Source organism: Gopherus evgoodei, chromosome 3 (genome assembly GCF_007399415.2).
Source record: "Gopherus evgoodei ecotype Sinaloan lineage chromosome 3, rGopEvg1_v1.p, whole genome shotgun sequence".
Classification (NCBI taxonomy): Eukaryota; Metazoa; Chordata; order Testudines; family Testudinidae; genus Gopherus; species Gopherus evgoodei.
Genome location: NC_044324.1, coordinates 217624773 through 217645927, shown reverse-complemented (window position 1 = coordinate 217645927; position 21155 = coordinate 217624773). Strand labels below are relative to the sequence as shown.

Genomic DNA, 21155 nt, shown 5'->3' with positions numbered 1-21155 from the left:
TCCAATCTCCAAATAAATCCATTTTACCCTATATAAAGCTTATACAGGGTAAACTCATAAATTGTTCGCCCTCTATAACATTGATAGAGATGCACAGCTGTTTGCCCCCCCCCGCCCCGATTATAAATATATACTCTGGGTTAATTAATAAGTAAAAAGTGATTTTATTAAATACAGAAAGTAGGATTGAAGTGTTTCCAACAGACAGAACAAAGTGAATTACCAAGCAAACTAAAATAAAACTCTATGCCTAATATAGTAGGAAACTAAATGCAGGTCAATCTCACCCTCAGAGACATCACATGTCCATGCATGACTCAGTTTTCTACAGGACCTCTCCAGGAAAGCTCAGATGTGGACTGGCGTCTATCAAGGTTCATTGTTGGCAAAGTACTTCCATTTACTTGAATACTCCTTCACATTACGTTGACCAAATCTGACGTAGGTGCATTCTACAGCAAACACTTTAAATACAAGCATATATCCAATGCTCATAACTTCAGATATAAAAATGATATATGCATACGAATAGGATGAATACATGCAGAAGAACAAAATCTTTGCAGAGATATGTTACATGGCATATCTAGCATAAAACATATTCCAGTTACATCATATTTACATTCATAAGCATATTTCTATAAAGCATTATGGGGTGCAAGGTCACAGTGGGTGGGGTCACTCCTGTTTGTGGAGGCTCAGCCTCCCCTACCCGCCACCTGTGATACACTAGATCATCTGGTGAATTCTTCTGACCTTCAACTCTATGACATGCACAAAAACATTTCCTCCAGATGTACGTACTTCTTTTCCCTTTGTGAGGTTTGATTAAAAGCAGTCTCTCAATCATACTGCAGTGCAGTTTACAAAGTTATAGTAAGACACTGCCGGGTGTGTGTCAACTGTGATAACAAAAGGGGGACTTTTAATTTTTTTCATCTGAGTCATCTCAAACTGAGTCATCTCAAATTGACATAAATTTTGTTTCAAAGGAATGCTGATAGGGAATATTTCAAATAATTTCCCCTGACCTCTGGTTGCTTGATGAGACTATGTCAAGGAATTTTTGTTTGATTTTAAAATAAGATTCTTAACTTTTGAATGCAGATGGGTTATACACAGATAAGCATGACAGATTTTTTTGTCTTTTTTGAAAAGAAATCCCCACTTACTTAAGCTTTACCTAGACAGCTGAAAAGGAAATCCCAACCCTTTTTTATACTGAAATGTGGGGCCAGTTTAGGAACCCTAACAAAGCCCATCCAAGTCAAACTTTCACCTGTCTTGAAACGTTTTAGAACTACAATGAAAAAATATTAAGTCATTTCAGCATGACTGTCCACAAGAAGGAAATTGTACAAGAATTCATTGTGGTTTCTTGATACAAGTCTTAGGGCCAGATCCATAGCTGGTGTAAATCAGCATGCCTCCTTTGACTTGGGTAGAGCTTTCCCAATTTACACTAGCTGGGATCTGGCACTTAGATGGATATCTAGGCTTGCGTATATCGCTGTTGCCAGCTGGAATTACATCATGAATCTTGTGACATTAGATTTTCTTAAAGCCACAGCTCCTGGAATCATAATATTATCTGAAAAACTCATCTTTATTTAAACTAATAATAATAAAAAAAAAATCTGGCCTTTGTGGTTGGATAGAAAAGCTGGAAAATGTGGACCTTATAGGTTCAAAAGCCAGAAGACAAACAACAATAACCTAAAGTTTGTTTGTTTTTAAATCTTATGATTTTTAAGCCAATCATGATTTTTGAATGCTTAGGGTTGGTAATACTACATACACATATTCATGCAGCTAAACAATGTTATACTACATACCAGAGACCCCACTATTTCCGGTGATCCATGTTTATAGGCCCCTGAGATTTTCTGAACAGTCATGTCATACATCTGTAATTCTCACAAATATTTCTGGAATGAAATTTTCAGGAAGGAGAAATGTGCTAGTCACAAAGGACCAGACTGCCCACTCTATGCACATTTTTTGTTTTACTTTATTTAAATACAATCTGTTTATAAAGAGAAGCTTTTCCACAGGCCTCAAGTTCAGAACACGACTGCTTTGGTTAACCCCAGCTTTTGCAAACCATGAGTCTGATCACTAGACACCCTGCAGGAGGCTGAAGAAAATACTCTGCATAAAAATGAGTCCATTGTGCCTCTTATCACAAATCAGAAAGAGGAATTCAGAGTTAAGCAAATGAGGCCAGGACTTAGGAAGGCCCTGTGTGGTGACATTAGGGCATCCTAGAGACAGTTTCTTACAATGATTCTTTATCAAGTGCCAACAGGGTACTCATGGTGGCATAAAAGAAGAGACAGGTCCTGGCTTAGGGAGCTTACAAACCACTGCAGGTTCCTATCTCAGAAAAGGCTAGCACAGGCTCCTACCAGCCCCAGCAGAGAGGATGCTCTGTTGATGAGGCTGCTGCCCACAGATAAGGATTTTCTGGATTCAAGTCTCAGCTGGATTGTACAAATGGCAAAATGGTGTTTGCACAGCTACCTCTGCACAGCCATCGGCAGAGAGGTCACAGGGCCAATGGGCCAGATTCGGCCTGCAAGATGCTGCTGTCTGCTCCTGAATGTGTCAGGACGTTCTCCACAAATGCCGCAGCAGAAGGCTGCCATTTTGCTCTATGTGCAAGGTCATGTTATGTGGAGGCTGCCATTTTGCAAAATTGGAGGAAAAAGTAAGTCTCAAAATAAGGTCATGCTGGCAAAAAGTTTGGGAACTCCTGCTCTAGCAGGAGAATCTGAACTTATGAACAGGTCATGTGGACAAGGGGACTCTGGGATTTGGGGAGAAAAATTCCATTTAGCACATTTATTTTAAGTATAAAAGTAGCAATTACACATCCAGAATGACTCAGTTTTAAACTAAAAGCATCACTGGAATTATTTTTAAACTAGTGCACTCAGGGTGAGATTTCCAAATGTGCCCAAGTGACTTAGAAGCACAAGTTTCACTGAAAGCCAGAAGAATGTGAGCTCCTAAATCACTTAGACAATTGAAAACTCCACCTTACTTGCATTTTGTATGCACCTGCTACAGATGTATTAAGGTTGGGATTTTGAAAGGAGACCAAGGGAGCTGAGATCTGCCTGCCATAGATTTGGGTGCATAACTCACTTAGGTCCCTTTGAAAGTGCCGGTGTTATGGCGCTGTTATGCTGCATCAAGCCATTCATCTGCAAATTGGGAAGAGTTTATACAATGACATATAAATTCTATTTTGGAGTCTTCGCAATTCATTGGGTCAAATAGGCCACGATCTCAAAGTGCTTCCTATGTAGATGGGGCAAGATTGCTTCTCTGCTCTATTCTAATGAAATCTCTCTTCATTTTTGGCTTTCTTCCTGAGGAGCTTGTAGATGGACCAACACAAGGTTCAGCAGCTTGGCCATACTGAGGATGATGAAGCACGTTTGAGAATCAAGGGTGCTGCCTTCTGAACCAAATGCTGAAATGAGGAGTTTAGGATTTTCAGGTCTGATCCAAAGCCCACTAAAGTCAGTGGAGGTGTGTGGGGGGGTAACAAATCCCTCAGACAGGTGTTGTGTGTAGTTTGATAGAAATTCATACATGAAAGCCCGAGCCCTGTGCCTGACCTGCAAGGTTTCTATTCCAGAAGAGAACGTGCAACACTGGAGAAACCTGGCCCATGTTTCTGAGGACATTCTAAGTGTTTAAAATCAGTTTACCCAATGCCTCATATTCTAAATATTGGGCTCGATCCTGCACAGCTAACTTAATGGTAGAACTCCCATTGGGCCTGATTTTCCAATGCCATACCCCTTGTGTAATTATTTACACCTATGCCACGTGGGTGCAACATGCTGCCAAATCATCATTCTCTGTTCACGTATGCCAGTTCTGGTGTTTCACCCCTGTTTTGTAAAGGATTATATAAGGGGCAAGGGAATGGAGAATCAGGCCCATTCCCTTTAGCGGTGCAGAATCAAGTGCTAAGCATCTTCTGGGAGATATACAGCGTATGCCGCTCCCGCTCTCTCTTCCTAGGAGGAGGTCAGCATCTTGGAGGATAAGGCTCATTCACAAGAGGCCCTAGAAGTCTCAAGACAACTTCTAGTCCCAATGACTATTGCTACAATGGGGTCTGTCTTCAGTTCTCTAGCAGTCCCTCTGTAACGTGGGACTTGAGTGCTGCCAGGATTCCTGTTGGGAATAGCTGCTATTGAAATACAGCCGTTGTTACAAGAAAAAGAAGTTATTAAAAGCCATGATGTTCAGGACAAAGAATGGCATTCTCCCCTGAACTCAGATGTCTTCTAACTTTGTTTTGCAAGACAGAGGAGGAGACACTGGGGCAGGGTGACATCTCAGACAACTGAGGAAACAAAGGCAACATGGCAAAAACTGAGACCGATTCTTATTTACATAGATACCAATGTAATTTATGCCTGTTTTATAGCCCCTTTATGCTGCTAGAGCATAAAGTGCTAGAGTAGCATAAAGTGGGCTTAGTACAAGGGACAATCTGGCCCAGAACATCTAGTGAAGATTCCATGCTGTGCCATGTGATCACAGGAAAGGTGATGTGACGGGGTGCTCGACTCACTGCTGGCTGCCGCCGCCTCCTGGCAGTTCTGGGGATTAGTTCTGCCATGCCAATGCCCCTTCTGGCAGTCGCACTCCATCACTGTCTCCTCCTCTCTCAGCCTTCTCATCGTGAGTCAGCCTCCTGGCCAGGTCACTGCATGGTTTCCCCTTCTGGGAACCCTGAAGTCCTTCTACACAAACAGTCTCACTCCGGCAGTAGTGCTGCCCTGAGGGTGTCACTTTCGCAGTGGCTGCTAGGGGAACCCAAGCCCATCTTCTGCTCTGGGTTCCATCTCAGGGACCCTCTAGTCAGCAGCCAAGGTCTATTCCCTCCTGAATCTTGCTGCCTTTCCCTGAACCACTTCTGTACCTTCTGGCTGTCTCCATTCCTCTGAATTTGCCAGCCCAAACTTCCTCCTGCCAGGGATTAACTGTAGGCTACCTGCCAGTCCCACCCACATTCTCTTGGAGAAGGGAGCATAGGCAGCAAGTTATATGGGTCCGTGATGATCATGCTCCATCAATATTCAGGAACGTGGGCTTGGCTTCACCAATGTTTGGGCTTCAATTTTCAGAACCATCCTGTCCATAGGATGGACTGGGTCAACTGCCCTGGGTCCCACACTTTGGGGGGCCCCACACTTCATGGGGATGCAGTATCCAGGGCAGCCTGGGAGGCTAGCGGGGGGCCTGGCACCAGTAGCAGCGAGCAACCCAGCCCCCACCCTGTCCCACCCCTTCCCCCAAGCCTCTGCTCCACCTCTTCCTGCCCCATTTCACCCCTTCCCCCAAGCCCCTGCCCCGCTTCTTTCTGTCTTCCACCTCCTCCCCTGAGCAATGCTCAGTGCTGGCCGTGTGGGGCAGGGTGGAGTGGGCTGAAGCCAGGTTGCTTGCTGCTGCTGGCACCAGCCCCCCCGCTAACTCCCCAGGCTGCCCTGTACCCTATGTCCCCCTGAAGCATGAGGCCCAGGGTGATTGCCCTGGTCCCTCCTATGGATGGGACAGCTCTGCTTGGACCCATTTGGGGCACCACCAAAAATTATAGAAACCTGGCACCTATGGGAGGGAGCTGACTGCAGACTACTTCCCTCTGTTGCCAGCTTCCTGGCTTTATAAACCCAGGCCAGCCCCTCCCACAGCTGGACTCCCTCAGCCAATTAGGCCTTGGTGCCTCCTGGCTTTCCTCCACCTACAACAGCAGTTCTTAACCAGGGGTCTGCAGCCCACTGGGGGTGGCGTGAGCAATTTTAACGGGGTCTGCCAAAATAGAGTGGGCTTCAACCCCAGGTGGCGGGGCTCAGGCTTCAGCCCCAGGTGGCAGGGCTGAGGGAGGGAGAACCATCTCCACCCCTGACTCACCTCAGCAGGCCACCTGGCCTGTGGGTCAGCACCAGCAAGTTCCACACGGAGTAAGTAAATCAAAAATTATATTCCATTTATTTTTGTACGCGTGTTATCCTTTTCTTTTTTATATTATAGATGTGTGCGTTAGTGTTTAACTGTATCACTATCCTCAAATACAGCTTTTAATCAACTGGATATGTAGAAAAACAGTTGTGGTGGTGGAGGTGAGCCAGGGAGTTTTTAAGGGGGGGCGGTAAAGAAAAAGTTTGAGAAGCACTGGTTTATAGATTAACTGGCCTAATTTACTCCAGCAGGCCTTGTGTGGGGTGGACTCCCTATCACAAGTGGTCTCCATCACTGCAATAGGCCCAGCTGCAAGAGTTATATAATCCATGTGCTGTTAACACGTTAACAATAAAGATTCATCATTCCAAGAATTTCCTATTGGGAAATTAAACTTGAATTCTCGGTTAGCCTGTTTTGGAAGTTAAAACATGCTAGACCTCTTTCAGCTAGGCCTTTGAAGTCTGTGTCCAACTGGCTGACTACAATTTAGTTATTATGGATCTGAGTCTCATTTACATAGGCGCCTTTTTACGTCTCTGGCAGTGTAAAGGGGCTTTAAAGGCGGGTGTAAATGTAATGGACTTGTTGGTTAGATTTGCGGTGAGCATGGGACCCTATTAAAATAACCTACAACTATGGCAGTTTTGCCTACACAAGGGGCTCCTAACATTTCTGACATGGGTGATGGAAATACTCTAAAAAATCCCCTTCGTGCATGACAAAAATATGGAGGTGAAGTAATGTTGAGAGTAGATTTTACTTCTCAGGACACAGGACATCAGGACACAGGACATCAACAGTGTGTGCATTCATTTTTACTAAAATGAGTAAGAGAAAATGCTGCCCATTTTCCCTACAAAGGGATGCACGCCATGTGATGATCACACTCACTAGCATGGATTGCTCATCCCTGAAAATAAGACGCTAAAGTATATTGTCATTCTCTGTGAAAACTCAGACTATAGAGGAGGCATTGCCATTATATCTTGGGCCAACTTTCAAGTGAGACCTGCAGTCATGCCCACATTTAGTACAGGTCTTTCCTCTGAGCTGGATCTGTGCCTTGTCACCAGTTAGAGCAGAGGCCACAGACAAAATGGAAGTGCACCAAGCCACAAGTGGTTTACTAGAACAAGTTCTCAACTATGTAGCCAGGAAGAACAGACAAGTTCTCCCACGATACACAGCCAAATAATTCACAGAGCAGCTCAGCCAACTACAGTGCGATGGGCCCCCAGAAATCTTAGAGCCCCAGAGTAGTAGAGCTAGGTAAATAGCTGATTTGAATTGACTGGCAATTCCGGGGGGAGGGGAAGTTCTAAATGGGCCCATGTCCTGGCTGGTGGTCGAGCATCCGCCGAAATGCCACCAAAATTTGGCAGCATTTCAGCAGCGATGCCTCTCGATGACTCCGCTTGCCACTGACAAGCGGCGTCATTGAGAGATGTCTCTGCCGAAATGCCACCAAAATTCGGCAGCATTTTGGCGGATGCTCGACTGCCACCACGGTCCTTCGTCTGGTGCCTGCCAGATGAAAAGGTTGGGGACCGCTGCACTAGCGGGCACAGCATCAGTGTGGACACAGCAGCTTGAGTGTCATTTTACCATGCAGCTGCTTCCCCTCGAACTAACAGGAGAGAAATAACTCCAGAGAGCTGCACTCCTGTTAATTCTGCAGTGAAAGACGTACCCTGGGAGGTAGATTTTCACGGTCACCCAGTTTCCTCCCACTCTACTCAGCCCAGAGGTCTCATGTCACACTTGAAGTTTAGCATCACAGAAAAACAGTGAAGTTAATCAAGGGGCCCATGGCAAGGCAAATGAGCTGTCCCGGCTAGAAGCAAAGGTTAAATGCATAAGAACTGGGTGGAAACTGCAAATGAAAACATTTTTAATCCTCTTGATATGAAAGCAGATGTCTGTGAGCGAGGGTGGATCCCTATCCATGATGACAGAAGCTCTGACTCATACACTCCCAGGCAGATTACTTTTGTATTTTTATTTATAATTATGTTACATTTATATTAGTTCTTCTATTGAGGAGATCAGCTGACAGCTCTGCCATTTCATTGTGGTTTTGGGCACAGAAATGAAGGTCTGACATCTTGCTCAACTAATAGGCAGTTCTGGAATTTCATTTGGGGGGAAAAGACCAAACAAACAAATCATTAGGCGTTGAGTCCAGAACCTACTTACATCAATGGGAACACTCCCACTGGCTTCAATGGGGTTTGAATCAGGCCTTAGAGAAGTAACATCTGAAATCCAGTTCACCCATGTGCTTCCCAAAAGGCATTGCCAGATGTTCTGCACTTGAGTTAATTATCCAGTGACTGCATACAACTGTAAACACTAATCACCAGTGCCATAGCATGAGGGGAAAACCAAGAAACACAGCAAAAGAAGAGAGAAAGAACAGCAGAAGAAAAACATCTTTTGCACTAGGAGAGGCCATGTAAGTGAACACAGCACCATTGAAAACAAGAGAGCTATACCAGTGAGGATCCCTAACCTGTACTGTGCATCTTTTGTTTCTCATACTGCCATCCTAATCCATTTTAGAAAAATAAATTAGCATTGTGGACAGGTGCTATCCCAGGGGACCTCCACATGACCTAGGGGTGGCTCTGCAGGCACCCTGCCTCAGTTTCCCTTTGAGTTCCCAGAAATAACCCACTCACAGCAAGAGTCTTTAGAACAGTATTCCCCCTCTCCTGGGATCTAATTGATTCAGCATAGTTTAGTTCTTAAGCAAGCTCCCTTTCTATCAGGGTTTCTATAGCCTGCCTTCTGGGATTGAATGGTTCAATGTCTGGTCTCCCAGCCCACAAACTCACCCCTTTAGATGAGATTCTCACAACCCTCTTCCTAGGCTCTTAGCAGCTCTTGCTGGCCTGGGCCTGAAGCCTAATTTTGAGAGCCCCATGGAGTCATCCCACCACTCCCTTAAGCTTCCCAGCTGGGTGTAATAATCCCAACCATCCATCTGGACTGGGAGGAAGAGAGAGACTTGCCCCACCCAGGCTCCTGGGCCCTTAAAGTAACAGAAATCTGAGTTTTCCCCATATCTTCCCCCTACCAGACATTAACTGTTCCTGGGAACTAACTTCCTCTATTCTAGTGATTGCTGCATTTACTTCCCAGGTCATGCAGCGGGGTGACTGGCCTCTCAAACTACCTCCTCTGGCCATAAAAGACCAGTGCCCCATTATAGGTATATGCTTCAGATGGAACAGCTAATGTATGACTGTACCTACAATGGAGACAGCTGTAGGAACTTATCTGCATCCCACTATTTTGGGGGATCTGGAGAAGGAAAGCTTCAAGTCCTGCACATTCAGGGAAGTCAGACTGTTATTCCTTCTCACAGTCTCTCTGCTGACTCTAGCATCCTCTGAGACACACAGGAGAACAGCAGATTCCTAACCTGGGAAATTTTCTGGGTTCATCTTTTTAAAAAGTTCCTTCTTGTCTTCCTAGCAATCTGGATCCTTTCTTCAGTCACATTGTCACCAGTAGCACTGTAGCCCAGTGGGGTTAGCTTGCCTTTATTATATTTACTGCTTTGCATTATATTCAGCTGTAATGCAAGAAACCTACAGGCCTGTATTCTGTAAGACATTAGCTTCTGCAAGTTAGCATTAGGCTTGAGACCTATAAACTTTAAACAGATAAACTTTGCATAGATAAGCAGCCCAAGCATTTAGGGAGCTGAAAATAAGAGTTTAAGGAGAAGTTCTGACCACAAAAAAATAATTCAGCTACAGAAGTGTCCTGGCAATGGACTGATGTACATAACAGGTACATGAGATACATTTAAGGATAGCCTGCTTGCTTGCCTATATCTCTTTTCTTATAAGTTTTTTTAATTTTCTTATGAGTTTGATTATTTTATTATAATAGGTTTGTAGGTATATATTAGAGTATGTTTTGTCTGTAATACAAGGGACCTGCAGGTCACACTCTGTATGGTGAAGTTAGCATACATATGTTTGGAATCTTTCACCCAGATAGATGGTGATGAGCTAAAGCATAAGGTCCATATATGGCTGCAACCTTTAACAAAGAAGATGTGTTAAGCAGGTTGGCATAAGGGCTTTCCTAAATTCATGCCCTTTTAAACTTATCAGATACACCACAACTTGGAACTTGGAAAGAACCGAAAAAACTGGGTAGGACAGAAATAACAAATGTGATCCTAACCACAAAAGGGCCATGGTACTGAAGGAACATATATGATAATAAGTTGAGATCATTAATATACTAACCTATAGGAAAAAGACACTCCAACATTAGCAAGGTGAGGAAATACAGATAAGGAAGGGGAAAAAATCCCCTACTGAATATGCATTGAACACAATGGTTTCAGCATAACATATTACAAAAGTGGCATCCCAGCCAGGGGCGGTAGGAGAGAGAGATGTAGTCCTTGGGAGGTTCCAGGATGATGGCCACTGGTGGTGATGGGGAAGGTGATGGTGATGAGGAAGATGATGGCTAACGTTTCAGGTTGTTCTACAGGAGATGGTGAGAGTATATGGATCTGCAGATGGACATTCTGTAGTATCTCTATCTACCTTTACCGAGGTGGGGTGTTTGTGACTGTGTTAAATGTATGAATAAACTATATTTGTAAATATAAGAGTTCCTATAGTATGCGTGTTGCAACTGTGCACATCAGAGTTCCCACCAATATAATAACTGGAATAATACTGGGCCTGATCTTGGGGCAAGTGCCTGGCAACCCTCAAAGTGATAACTGGGGTTATTCTTAAGTAATTATTATAATTAATACACAATCTAAAGTTCGGGCAACAGCACTGCAATGTACTTGGCTAGACATGAAGGTCACCTACTGACTTTGAAGGGACCTGAGAGAGTCAAATGCCAAGAAATGATCAAAAGATAAAAATAATGAAAATGGGCACAGTCTAGAGGGGGAGAGTATGTGACAGGGTATATACTCTACACTGGTCTAGAAATAGCTAATTGGAACCAGAGAGCAATTAGTTGATCCAGTTGCACCAGAAAGCTAGGCCAGGCCTAATTAAGGATCAATCCCAGCAGAAGTAGGGTAACTAATAGAGGAAGGATTCCAGGGCAGTAGAAGTCTTAGGGATTCTCTTCTGGGATAGGAGCCTCAGGTAAGGACCAGAGTGAAGAAAGGTCTTGTGAGAGGCCTTGGTAAGAGACACCCCTGAGCCAGCCTAGAGCTGGGGCTTCAGAGACAGAGAATTGAACCGGTAGGGAGGAATCATCTACGAGGTGTCACTCTTTACAGAAGCGGGAAAGACCTCTGTGGAGACTGGGAAGGGGAGAAGAGCCTGTGGATGAGTGACCCCAGAAAAGGGCTTGGAAACAGGGCCTAGAAACAGGCTGAGGTAAGAAGTGGTCTAGGGAAGCAGAAAGGGAGCTGAGGCTGCAGACCTTTGTTGCTTGTTACAGGGCCTGTAGACTGTAACCCAGAGTACACGGAGGGCCTAAGTTTGTGAACTTCCCCGATATATGAGGTGTAAGGACCATTGAGCCCAGAGATGGGCTGAAGACCCGGCGTTAAGGCAATTGGACCATAGTTTGTAGGACTCTGTTATCCCTGAAAGGGTGGGACTGACTGTGTCTTGGCTGGAGGGTCAAGTATTAAGAAGAGGCAGACCCTGGCAGGGCCACAGTGGCTGTTGGTAAGGGCTGGCAGCTGAGGACGGCCTACTAAGCTATACCCAGCCATGAGGGGGTGCATTGGCCGGTGAGTCACTCCTACAAGGGAAATGAAAAAGGGCATTTTGAAAGCATTGTGTTTGCAGTGAGAGACTCTTTAGGGAACATGGTAGATGTAAGGGAGCAGTGTTAATCCTTGCAGAATACATCATATTTTAATGTTATTTGATACCTTTTCCTCCAAATCTTTCCATACTTCCTGCCCCATAGAACAAAGAGGGTCTGCAGATCCTGGGGGAAACTTCAGAGGCCCAGAACTATCCTTGTGGAGATTTTGTATCTCAGCACTGATCCCAGGGCCTGACAGTGCCCTGGCAGTATGATGTCCTGGCTTACCCTGACAATGTCCCAGTTCATTTGCACCTGTGACAAGTAAGGGCCAAAATAACTAATATGGGCCTGATCCAAAGGCCACTGAAATCAGTGGAAGTCTTTCCATTGACTTCAGGCTCTTGGTTGAGAAATCCCATGGCACTAAATGGTAGGTCTGAACGTAGACTGACCGAAAGAATGGACAAACTATGATTTTTGTATCTCTTTCCCCTATCCATCCCGTTCAGATTATAAACTCTTCAGGGCAGAGAGTGCTAGTACACTGGGCTTGTATAATGCCTAGCACAATCTTGGTTGGGCCTAAGGCACTATCATATAAATATGAATAGTAATAATAGCAGTAGCAGACTAGGCTTTTCTGACCATGTTATAGCAATGACTGTGCTACAAAATCAGCCATTCATGTCCACCATATTGCACTTCTGTCTGACATAACCACACTTCTGTTTTCTTCCCCAGATCACCAACCTACATTAGGTAGTGGTAGTGCATTACCTATCTATTGCACTTCCCTGTAGAGATATTGAGATTATGCGCATCACAATGGTACCTAATCTTAGTCAGCTCTTCCTACGGCAGATCCGGATACTAGCCAAAATTAATCTAGAGAAGTTTTCCCTGTTCTGGAAATGCCCATTTAGCTAACATCCAGCTGCTGTTAGAGAACATCCTTTTTTTAATATACCATTTAATGAAAACTTCTGTGATTGGTAGGAGGACACAGGAGCTGTAGAAATGAGAATCTTTAGAGGGGTCTGGTCAGTGAAGCTAGTTCAAATTTTTGCTTGTTTCAATTTTTCCTAGATCAATCTTTCATCGGCTGAGCAGATCTACCTTGGTAACCCTAAACGATGAATATTTTGCTGTTTTAAAGAACTTACTGTTCTGTGCCTTGATTCTGCAGTGAGAGCCACATGAATAGACCCCTCCCCACACCGTACATCGCCTAGAACAAAAGGGCCCTGATTTTGCCTGAGACCTCTAAACATTTACTTAATATACATATTAAATCATTATTAGATGAAAGGTATCTGACTGACAGCACCAGAAACCAAAGTCCTCTGTATGGAGCAGGTACGGCATAGCAGTGACAATGCAGATAGTTTTCCAGCACTGCCCTGCTTAATCTTGACCAGCAAGGACAACTTATCAGTGAGCTAGTCAAAATTGTGCATTCCCTCAAAACCTAGGTTTCTGTCAATTTTTCGTAACTAAATGACATTTTTCACAGAGGGTATCTGCTTTCCTAAAAAAAGAAAAAATTGTCAGTTTTAGTACAAAAATTTCTTGGTTTGGAGGCAGTTTTAAGCGAATTGTGAAACCTCACAAATAAAACAATTGATCATGTATTGCATCAATAAGTATTAACATCATGTTTATTTCAAAGCATCAATGACACATTTCATCTGGATTTTATTTGTACATGCTTCCATCAGAATAGCAATGTATCCACTGAGGTAATGCTATTTACAGTGTTAAAGTTAAAAAAGGAAAACACTTCTTGGGAACACTTGTAATATCATCACACACAAATGTAACACTGATGCACCTGTGATGCTGCTACCTGTGATGGACAGACATTTTTTTTGGCATGTATTATTTCGACATGTGGGCAGCCACATGGAAATTACCAGTCATTAAAAGGATCTGAAAAAGTGGGGAGGTCTTATCTCCCCATATCTGCCTGCCCCCAGAAGTTCTGCCCACCCAGCCTCACCTCTGTTCTTCCTGCATCTCCTGGAATTCTTCACCCTGGTCTGGAGGAAAGGGGAGGGAGATGCTGCCCTGAGAGCCTCGTGTATCCCTTCCCAGGCCTGGTGGTGTTGGGATGGGGAGGAGCTGTCCTATTGCTCACAAGAGGGGCAGGGGAAGGAAGGATCTGAGCTGCTCTGAGCTGCTGGAGTCTTTCCGCTCCCCTTGTGCATCCTGTGAGATTGGTACTGGGTTGCTAAGGGAAAGAGAAGACGACTCGTGTCTGCTTCCTCCACCAAATGCTCAGATTAGTTGCTCTTCACCAAAGGTGGGCAAGTGGGGAAAGCAGCCAATGAGGACATTCCTCAGGTGGTACTAAAAATTTGAGCATCTCAGCAAGCTGGCTGGCTTCTTAGCAATTGTATTTCCTGGGCCTGTAATGTGTTTAAACCTGGTGCACTTTAAGCACTGGTAATTCCCATTAGCACTGAGGAGGTCTGTGCATACAACCCCAGCACAACAGGAATATAATAACACGTGCAAAGCACTTGCTGTGTTTAAAGCATTTCACACGTGTTAGCAAATCAGTCCTCGCAATGCCCACATGAGGTTACCAGGTAAACACTATTATTCCCCATTTCCAGATGAGGAAACTGAAGTTACTTGCCCAAAGCCACAGAGCAAATACACACAGAGCCCACGTTAACATTTAGGATCTCCTGACTCTTCATTTAGATGTCATAATCTGTTTCTTTGCCATTCCTACTCACCTCAAGGGCTTGATGCATAGCCCAATGAAATCTATGGGAGTCTTCCCACTGACTTCAATTGGCTTTGCACTGAGCCCTGAATCAAGAAAACTGATTCATGGCAAAAAGCAGGTGAGGGCTGAATTCATCACTGATGTAATTCCACTGAGATGAAACTGGCCTCAAGAGGCTTAACCTGGTGAGGTGAAGGGCAGTTAAAGCTAAACCTACACACATAGCAAATCAATGTTTTTTGGTGGCCTTAACTGATTAGAATTTTTTACTCATAATCCTGTGAGACACACCAGAATACACACAATTTATACAGTACTAACAACTCAGGATTATGGATTGAACTATTAACCTTTCTGAATATGTGAGATTTTACACTGGCTTTATGATTCCACACCTATACTTTCTAGTTTCCCATTTATTTTGGGTGAACAGAGTGAACATGGAAATACCTGGATACCCTCCCCCATAAAATGAATGGGGAAAGACTGAGGATTAGAAAAATTTTGAAAACGACACAAAGCAAAGCTAATAATCTCAGAATCTTAAAGTTTGTTGGTGTGACTGTTCATACAGGCCCTGACACAGCATACCATTTAAGCATACGCATAACTTTAATTTTAGTCCTATTGATGGGATTACAAAGATGCTTAAAGTTACTCAGGTGCTTACATGCTTGACAAGCTTGGTGTCAGAACAAAGAAATAGTATGAATTTTCTGCAGGTCTTCCCAACAAACCAGGGATGAGTACATTGCTTCTTTCAACTATTGTCCAGAGAAATGGAAGCATATACAAACTATTCAAAACATTTACAGCTGCTAGAAACTACATTTTCCTGTTTTCTTGATTACTACAATGGCTAACTGGAGAAGAAAAACAGCAGGAAAGGGTTTTCCTCCACACACTAAAAAGAACAGGATGTAGCTGTGAGGCTCACAGCTAACTCTTTTGTGTTAAGTTCACATTTCTGTCCAATGTGGCCTCAAGTATACAATAAAAGCTGCAAGAATATAAAGGTGGTGGGTATTTCAGGAAAAATATGTACCCTTGTAACCAGATCCATACTCCTCTTTAGCACCTTTTGTACTCTGCATAGGCATGGTGCTGCTCCATTGAAGTAAATGGCAAAACTGGAATGGTTTGGGTTTTGATATTACTGTATTTTGAAAGAGGGGATTATTTTCTATCCTAAGTGACCACAGATGGGCAATTCCTCCTCAAATACCTTTTCCTAACTTCTTGATCTTGCATCCTCTTATGCTTTCTCAACTGGACACCATCAAATTAGGCCTGAATAAAGACTAGGAGTGGATGGGTCACTACAAAAACTAATTTCCCCCTGCTGATACCTACACTTTCTTGTCAGCTGTTTGAAATGGGCCATCTTGATTACACTGGCCTCATTAGTACTACAAAAGTGATGTTTTTCCTCCCTTGGTATTCACCTCTTCTTGTCAACTGTTAAGAATAGCTCACTTCTACCTTAATTGAACTGGCTCGTTAGCAGACCCCCCCCTCAACTTTGTAAGGCAATTCCCATCTTTTCACATGCTGTGTATTTATACCTGCCTACTGTATTTTCCACTCCATGCATCTGATGAAGTGGGCTTTAGCCTACAAAAGCTTATGCCCAAATAAATTTGTTAACCTCGAAGGTGCCACAAGGACTCCTCATTTTTGCTGACACAGACTAACACTGCTACCACTGAAACTTGTCATGTACACAAGTGTTTGTAAGATCAGGGCCATGACTATTCTGATTGTAAAGATGTTTATCTTTTTGAAAGTTCCAATAAACTTTTTGGTGTGATTGCTTTTATTTTTCAGAAGCAACATATCACTCTGGACCTAGTCCTTGTCCTATTAAAATTAGTGGGAGTTTTGATACTGATTTCAGTGGGAACACCATTGGCATCTTGATCTAAGTTGCAGACTGACTGTTCCTCTGACACTTAGACAATGCCAAACCCCAGGTTCTAAAGTGAAAAGTTAAGTCACATAATGAAAGCATCCTTTTATATAATATGGGAAACATTCTCTGCTGCACACACTAACCCTTAGTTTAGTGTTCCCTCTCTCCAGAGACCCCTGATGCTACCCTAGTCCCTGCAAGCAGGCTACCCTTTCTGCAGACTCCTGCCTTTACCTGTAGTCATTGGCTACTGCTTTTGTCTCTGCCTGCTCAAGCACCCAGCAGTAGTTGTCTGTGGTACTCCTGGCTTTCTTCTTTTCCGTCTTGGCTTTCCTCTTCCTATAGATGAGCAAGCCCAGGGCAAAAGCCAACAGTAGCAGGATAACCACCACGCTGCCCAGGATATAGTACAGGAGCAGTTTGGGGCCATCGGTGGCCTGGTCAGCGTCGGGCTTCATCATAGGTTCCCCAGCCCCTGCCGCGCGGCTGACAGCAGCCGGCTGGAGGGTGCTCGGCTCTGCTCCGCCTGGCTGGGCTCGGGTGGTTGGATCAGAGCGCGGGGCTGGGCTCTCGCTAGCGGGGTGGGTGCCCGCCGGGTGCCCACCCCCAGCCGCCGGCTCCTCTTCCCCTGGGGGGCGCAGGGACGGGGCCGCGCTACCGGGGCTGGAGGCCGAGAGGCAGGAGACGCCGTTGGGTGCCAGCGCCCAGCCCGGCGGGCAGAGGCACTGGTAGCTGCCGGGCTGGTTGACGCAGCGCTCCTGGCAGGGCTCCCCCAGGCACTCGTCCACGTCCCGGCAGGAGGCCCCGTCGCGGCCCCGCTGGTAGCCCGGCCGGCAGGCGCAGAGGAAGGAGCCCGGCGTGTTGCTGCAGAGCTGGGCGCAGGGCGCGCCCTGGGCGCACTCATCCACGTCCCGGCAGCGGCGGCCGCCGGGCCCCGCGGGCTCGTAGCCCGGCGGGCAGGTGCAGGCGAAGCCCCCCGGCGTGTTGACGCAGCCCTCCTGGCAGGGCTCCCCCAGGCACTCGTCCACGTCCGCGCAGCTCACGCCGTCCCCGGCCAGCGCGTAGCCCGCGGGGCAGCGGCACTCGAAGCCCCCCGGCCGGCCCAGGCACTCGCCCTGGCAGGGCTGGGCGCTGCAGTAGTCCACGGGCGAGCAGGACAGCAGGTCCCCGCCCAGCTGGTAGCCCGGCCGGCAGGCGCAGCGGAACGAGCCGCCCGCCAGCTCCAGGCACTGGTGTTGGCAGCCCCCGTTGCTGTAGGCGCAGCCGTGGCGGGGCGAGGCGCACAGCGGGCCCGGGCTGCTCCACTCGAACCCGCCGCCCGCCTGCGCCTTGCACACCGCGAAGGGCCCCGGCGCCTGGCCCCGGCACGACACGGCGGCCTGGGAGCCGAAGGGCACGGCCGCCAGGGAGGCGCTGTCCAGGCCGAAGGGGGTGGTGTAGGTGACGCTGCCGGGCCCGGCCAGCGCCAGCTGGCGGCACATGCCCTGGAAGCTGAACTTGCAGAGGTAGCCCTGGGCCCTGGCGGAGGAGCCGCTGCAGGGCCCGTCGGCCCAGCCCAGCGCCGGGGAGCTGGGGGCGGTGGTGTTCCAGTGCAGGCTCACGCAGCGCCGGCTGGTGCAAGTCTCTCGGGGCTCCCGGAGCCAGCTGGCGTAGTCGGTCTCTTCCCCTCCCGAGGCCCAGCTGAAACCCTTGAGGAGCTGGTGCTGCTGGTAACACTTGCCCTTCTCCCGATGGAGCCCGATCCAAAGCCTCGCCTGCCCCTCTGCCCTGGCCTCCCTCCTGGGCAGCTTGGCTAGTAGATCCTGGACGTACAAGGCCTCTTCCTGGCTCTTCATGGTCACCAGGTTGCCTCCATTGCTCTTGCACTTCTCCTGGGCATCCGCCCAGTTGTGCTTGCCCCAGTGGATGGTGTAGCAGGCAGTCTGGGCGCACAGGGCCTCTGCCTCCTCACTCGCCCAGGAGGGCACCCCCCAAAGTAAGACCTGGCCTAGGAAGAAAAGAGCAGTTCCCATGCTTGCTTTGGTCTGGTCTGTCAGAGAGCGGCAGGATCGGTGCTGTTGCTGTCCCGGGCACCAGATGCACAGATGGGACCTGCAGGGGACACACATCAGATGTTAGAACAAAAGAGCAGAAGCTGTTTGCCTTTCAGATCCCTTTGGCCCAAGGAGCTGCCCTGCACGCATCCTGTGCTGTTGTGACTCTTATTTATCACCGGAGACTAGAGTTTCCTGTATTTTAGTTACTGGTGGCTTCATCCTCCTGGTTTGTGGATAACAATCAAGATATTCAGCTGCTTTTCTTCGCCTTCCTTTAAGTGAAGTAGTTTAACACCAGTTTAAAAAAAGGTTTACCATTAAAGGGCTTTCTTTATTTTGGCCCGGTGCTCCCCTCCCCTTGTATGAGAAACTTGCTGGAATGCTGCTTTCTTGTTTTATTTTTAAAGGACTTAAACTACTTACTCATCAGTGACTTTTTGTAACCCCCAATAGGGAGATCTAGTTTTCCAGTATCTATTGGAGAGAAGAAAAAAAGGCATGGAATCCCTGATTATGATCCTAAGCATAGTTAAGATTTCATCTTCTAGAGGAAATGGAATACTTGGTGCATATATGTCATCCACACAATTAATTTCAAGCACTTTTTTTCTCTTCATTCTTGCACTTTAAATAGATGGAAAAGTCCTTAAATAGGATTGGGTCGTGAGAATGTCTGAGCTCCATGTTCTAAGCCAAGTTGTTTAAGGACACCAAACCAACTCCAACTCAGTCTACAGTGGGGAGTTTTCTAAACGTAGTCAGTAATCTGTTGTCCAGATGCTGTCACTTCAAACAGAAGAAAAGCACTGAACTGCAGCTGCTTACACCTAAGACTTTCGAGCATCAGCGCAATGATATTCCCAGTTAATGGTTTTGGAGAATTTACAGAAGGTCAGTGATCAGTTGTGTCATCAGTTCAGTTGCAGCTTGATCCAAATCCAGTGAAATCAATAGGAACCTTAAAGAAAGGGCAAAGTAGTTAGTGTGATAAGTTTTACTGGATGAACAAATGCATTAAAAATTCACAAGCCTTTAGGCCCCAAAAGTCCCCTTTTCTGGGGCTAGCAACTTTTACACAAAGCACAATTGATACTGAGTTGATTGACCTCTTTGTAATAAAGTAGAAATACTTCATTTGAGAATCAGAAAGTGTTTTACTGACGTTAGTTAAAACTCACATTTACTGAGGTGTAATTATTTACAGCTATTATTTTGCAGATGGGGATTTGGATGAGATGCAGAGAGGTGAAAGGTCAGATTTTTTTATACAGTAAGGTCCTAGATCCATGCACATTTTCTGCCTGTGCATTCATGTGCTTGCTTTTGAGTGCAACTTACTGCAATTGTGTGCATAAACTGAATAGATGAAGGCATCTAAATATATATATGTGTGTCCAGCTGCCTGATGCAGATGTCCAGTTAGGCCTGAGCATGCAAACTTAGGTGCACTAATGAATATGCAAGTATGGCCATGGATCTGGGAATTCACTTTGGGGTATATGTCCTGTTCTATAGATGCGAGTTGCACTTCAGTGCAAACCCACTGTGCACAGGTTTGTGGAGCCCATACAGAGTATAGGACAATGCCAAGATTGTGGACCATGAAGGCAAATGGAATGGACTCAAGGAAGGGAGAGAGATAAAAGACAGGATGCTTCTTTTCTTCCCACTTCTTGCCTTTGAGACATTTAGCTGAAAACAGTTAACTTGGTCAAGGTAGGCAGAGTCATTTCAGTTGTCACAAGACAATGTGCTATACAGATGATTCATTTGTACAGTCAGCAGAGTAACTGTGGCAATGGTAAAGGATGAAAAACGGTAACCAAGGGAGAGAATAGAGAACAGATGCTAGAGAATGAGCCCAGGTGGGACATCTGGGCACAAGGGTCAACCCTTGCCAGAGATGCAGAAAGAACAGTTTGATAGGCAGGGCCGTCCCTAGGGGAGTGTGGGGCCCAGGACACATCAGCCTTCCTGCTAGTTTCCTCACCATCCGCCCAGTGCACCCCCGCATCTGCCTGACCGCTGCTCTTCTCCTTGCCATCCATCCACCTGCTTGCCTCCTCACCTCCCTCCTACCTGATGCTCACCTCCCTGTTCACCTCCAGCCCACTTACCTCCCACCTCACCTCCTCATCTGAATATCGGGACAAATGGCATCCTGCTTGTACATCGGTCGGGATGCGGGACAAAGGGCCAAATATCGGGACAGTGCTGATTTTATCGAGGTGTGGGGCCCCCCAAAGCGTAGGGTCCGGGGTGGTCGCCTCAATTCGCCCTACCCAAGGGACGGCTCTGATGAGAGGCAAAAATGGAATGAATGACATCAAGCCAGAGATGTCTTCACATCTACGGAGTTGGTCCAAGAAGACAGAACTGTGACTGCAGTGTAGAAGCCTGTGTGGTCAAGGAGACTGAGAAAGCAGAGGGAGCCTCCATCAGTAGGGAAAAGTTTATTAACTCTCTGCAGAAGAATGATTTCTTTGCTATGGCCAGGCCAATACTCAAAGAGAAATTAGCCCAGTGTATTATTGTGGGAAAGGTGGTTGAAGTGATGAAGGAGGCAGGACTTTGGAGCTGTGCTCCAGCTCCAGAGCAAGCTCCGGGCAAAAACCTACAGCTCCACTGCTCTGGAACTGCTCTGCGCTCCAGCTCCGGGTCTGCTCCAAAGCCCTGGAAGGAGGGAGTTACTTTTGCAAGAACTCTGCAAAAG

General features: G+C 46.2%; 1 protein-coding gene across 1 annotated transcript; it reads right to left on the bottom strand.

Annotated features, from left to right (window-relative positions):
- Positions 1–16129: 16129 nt before the first annotated feature.
- CD93 (CD93 molecule) lies at positions 16130–19517 on the bottom strand. Its single transcript, XM_030558073.1, has one exon. The coding sequence runs from the start codon at positions 18512–18514 to the stop codon at positions 16637–16639; it is 1878 nt and encodes a 625-aa protein (XP_030413933.1). The 5' UTR covers positions 18515–19517; the 3' UTR covers positions 16130–16636.
- Between the last annotated feature and the right edge of the window lie 1638 nt (positions 19518–21155).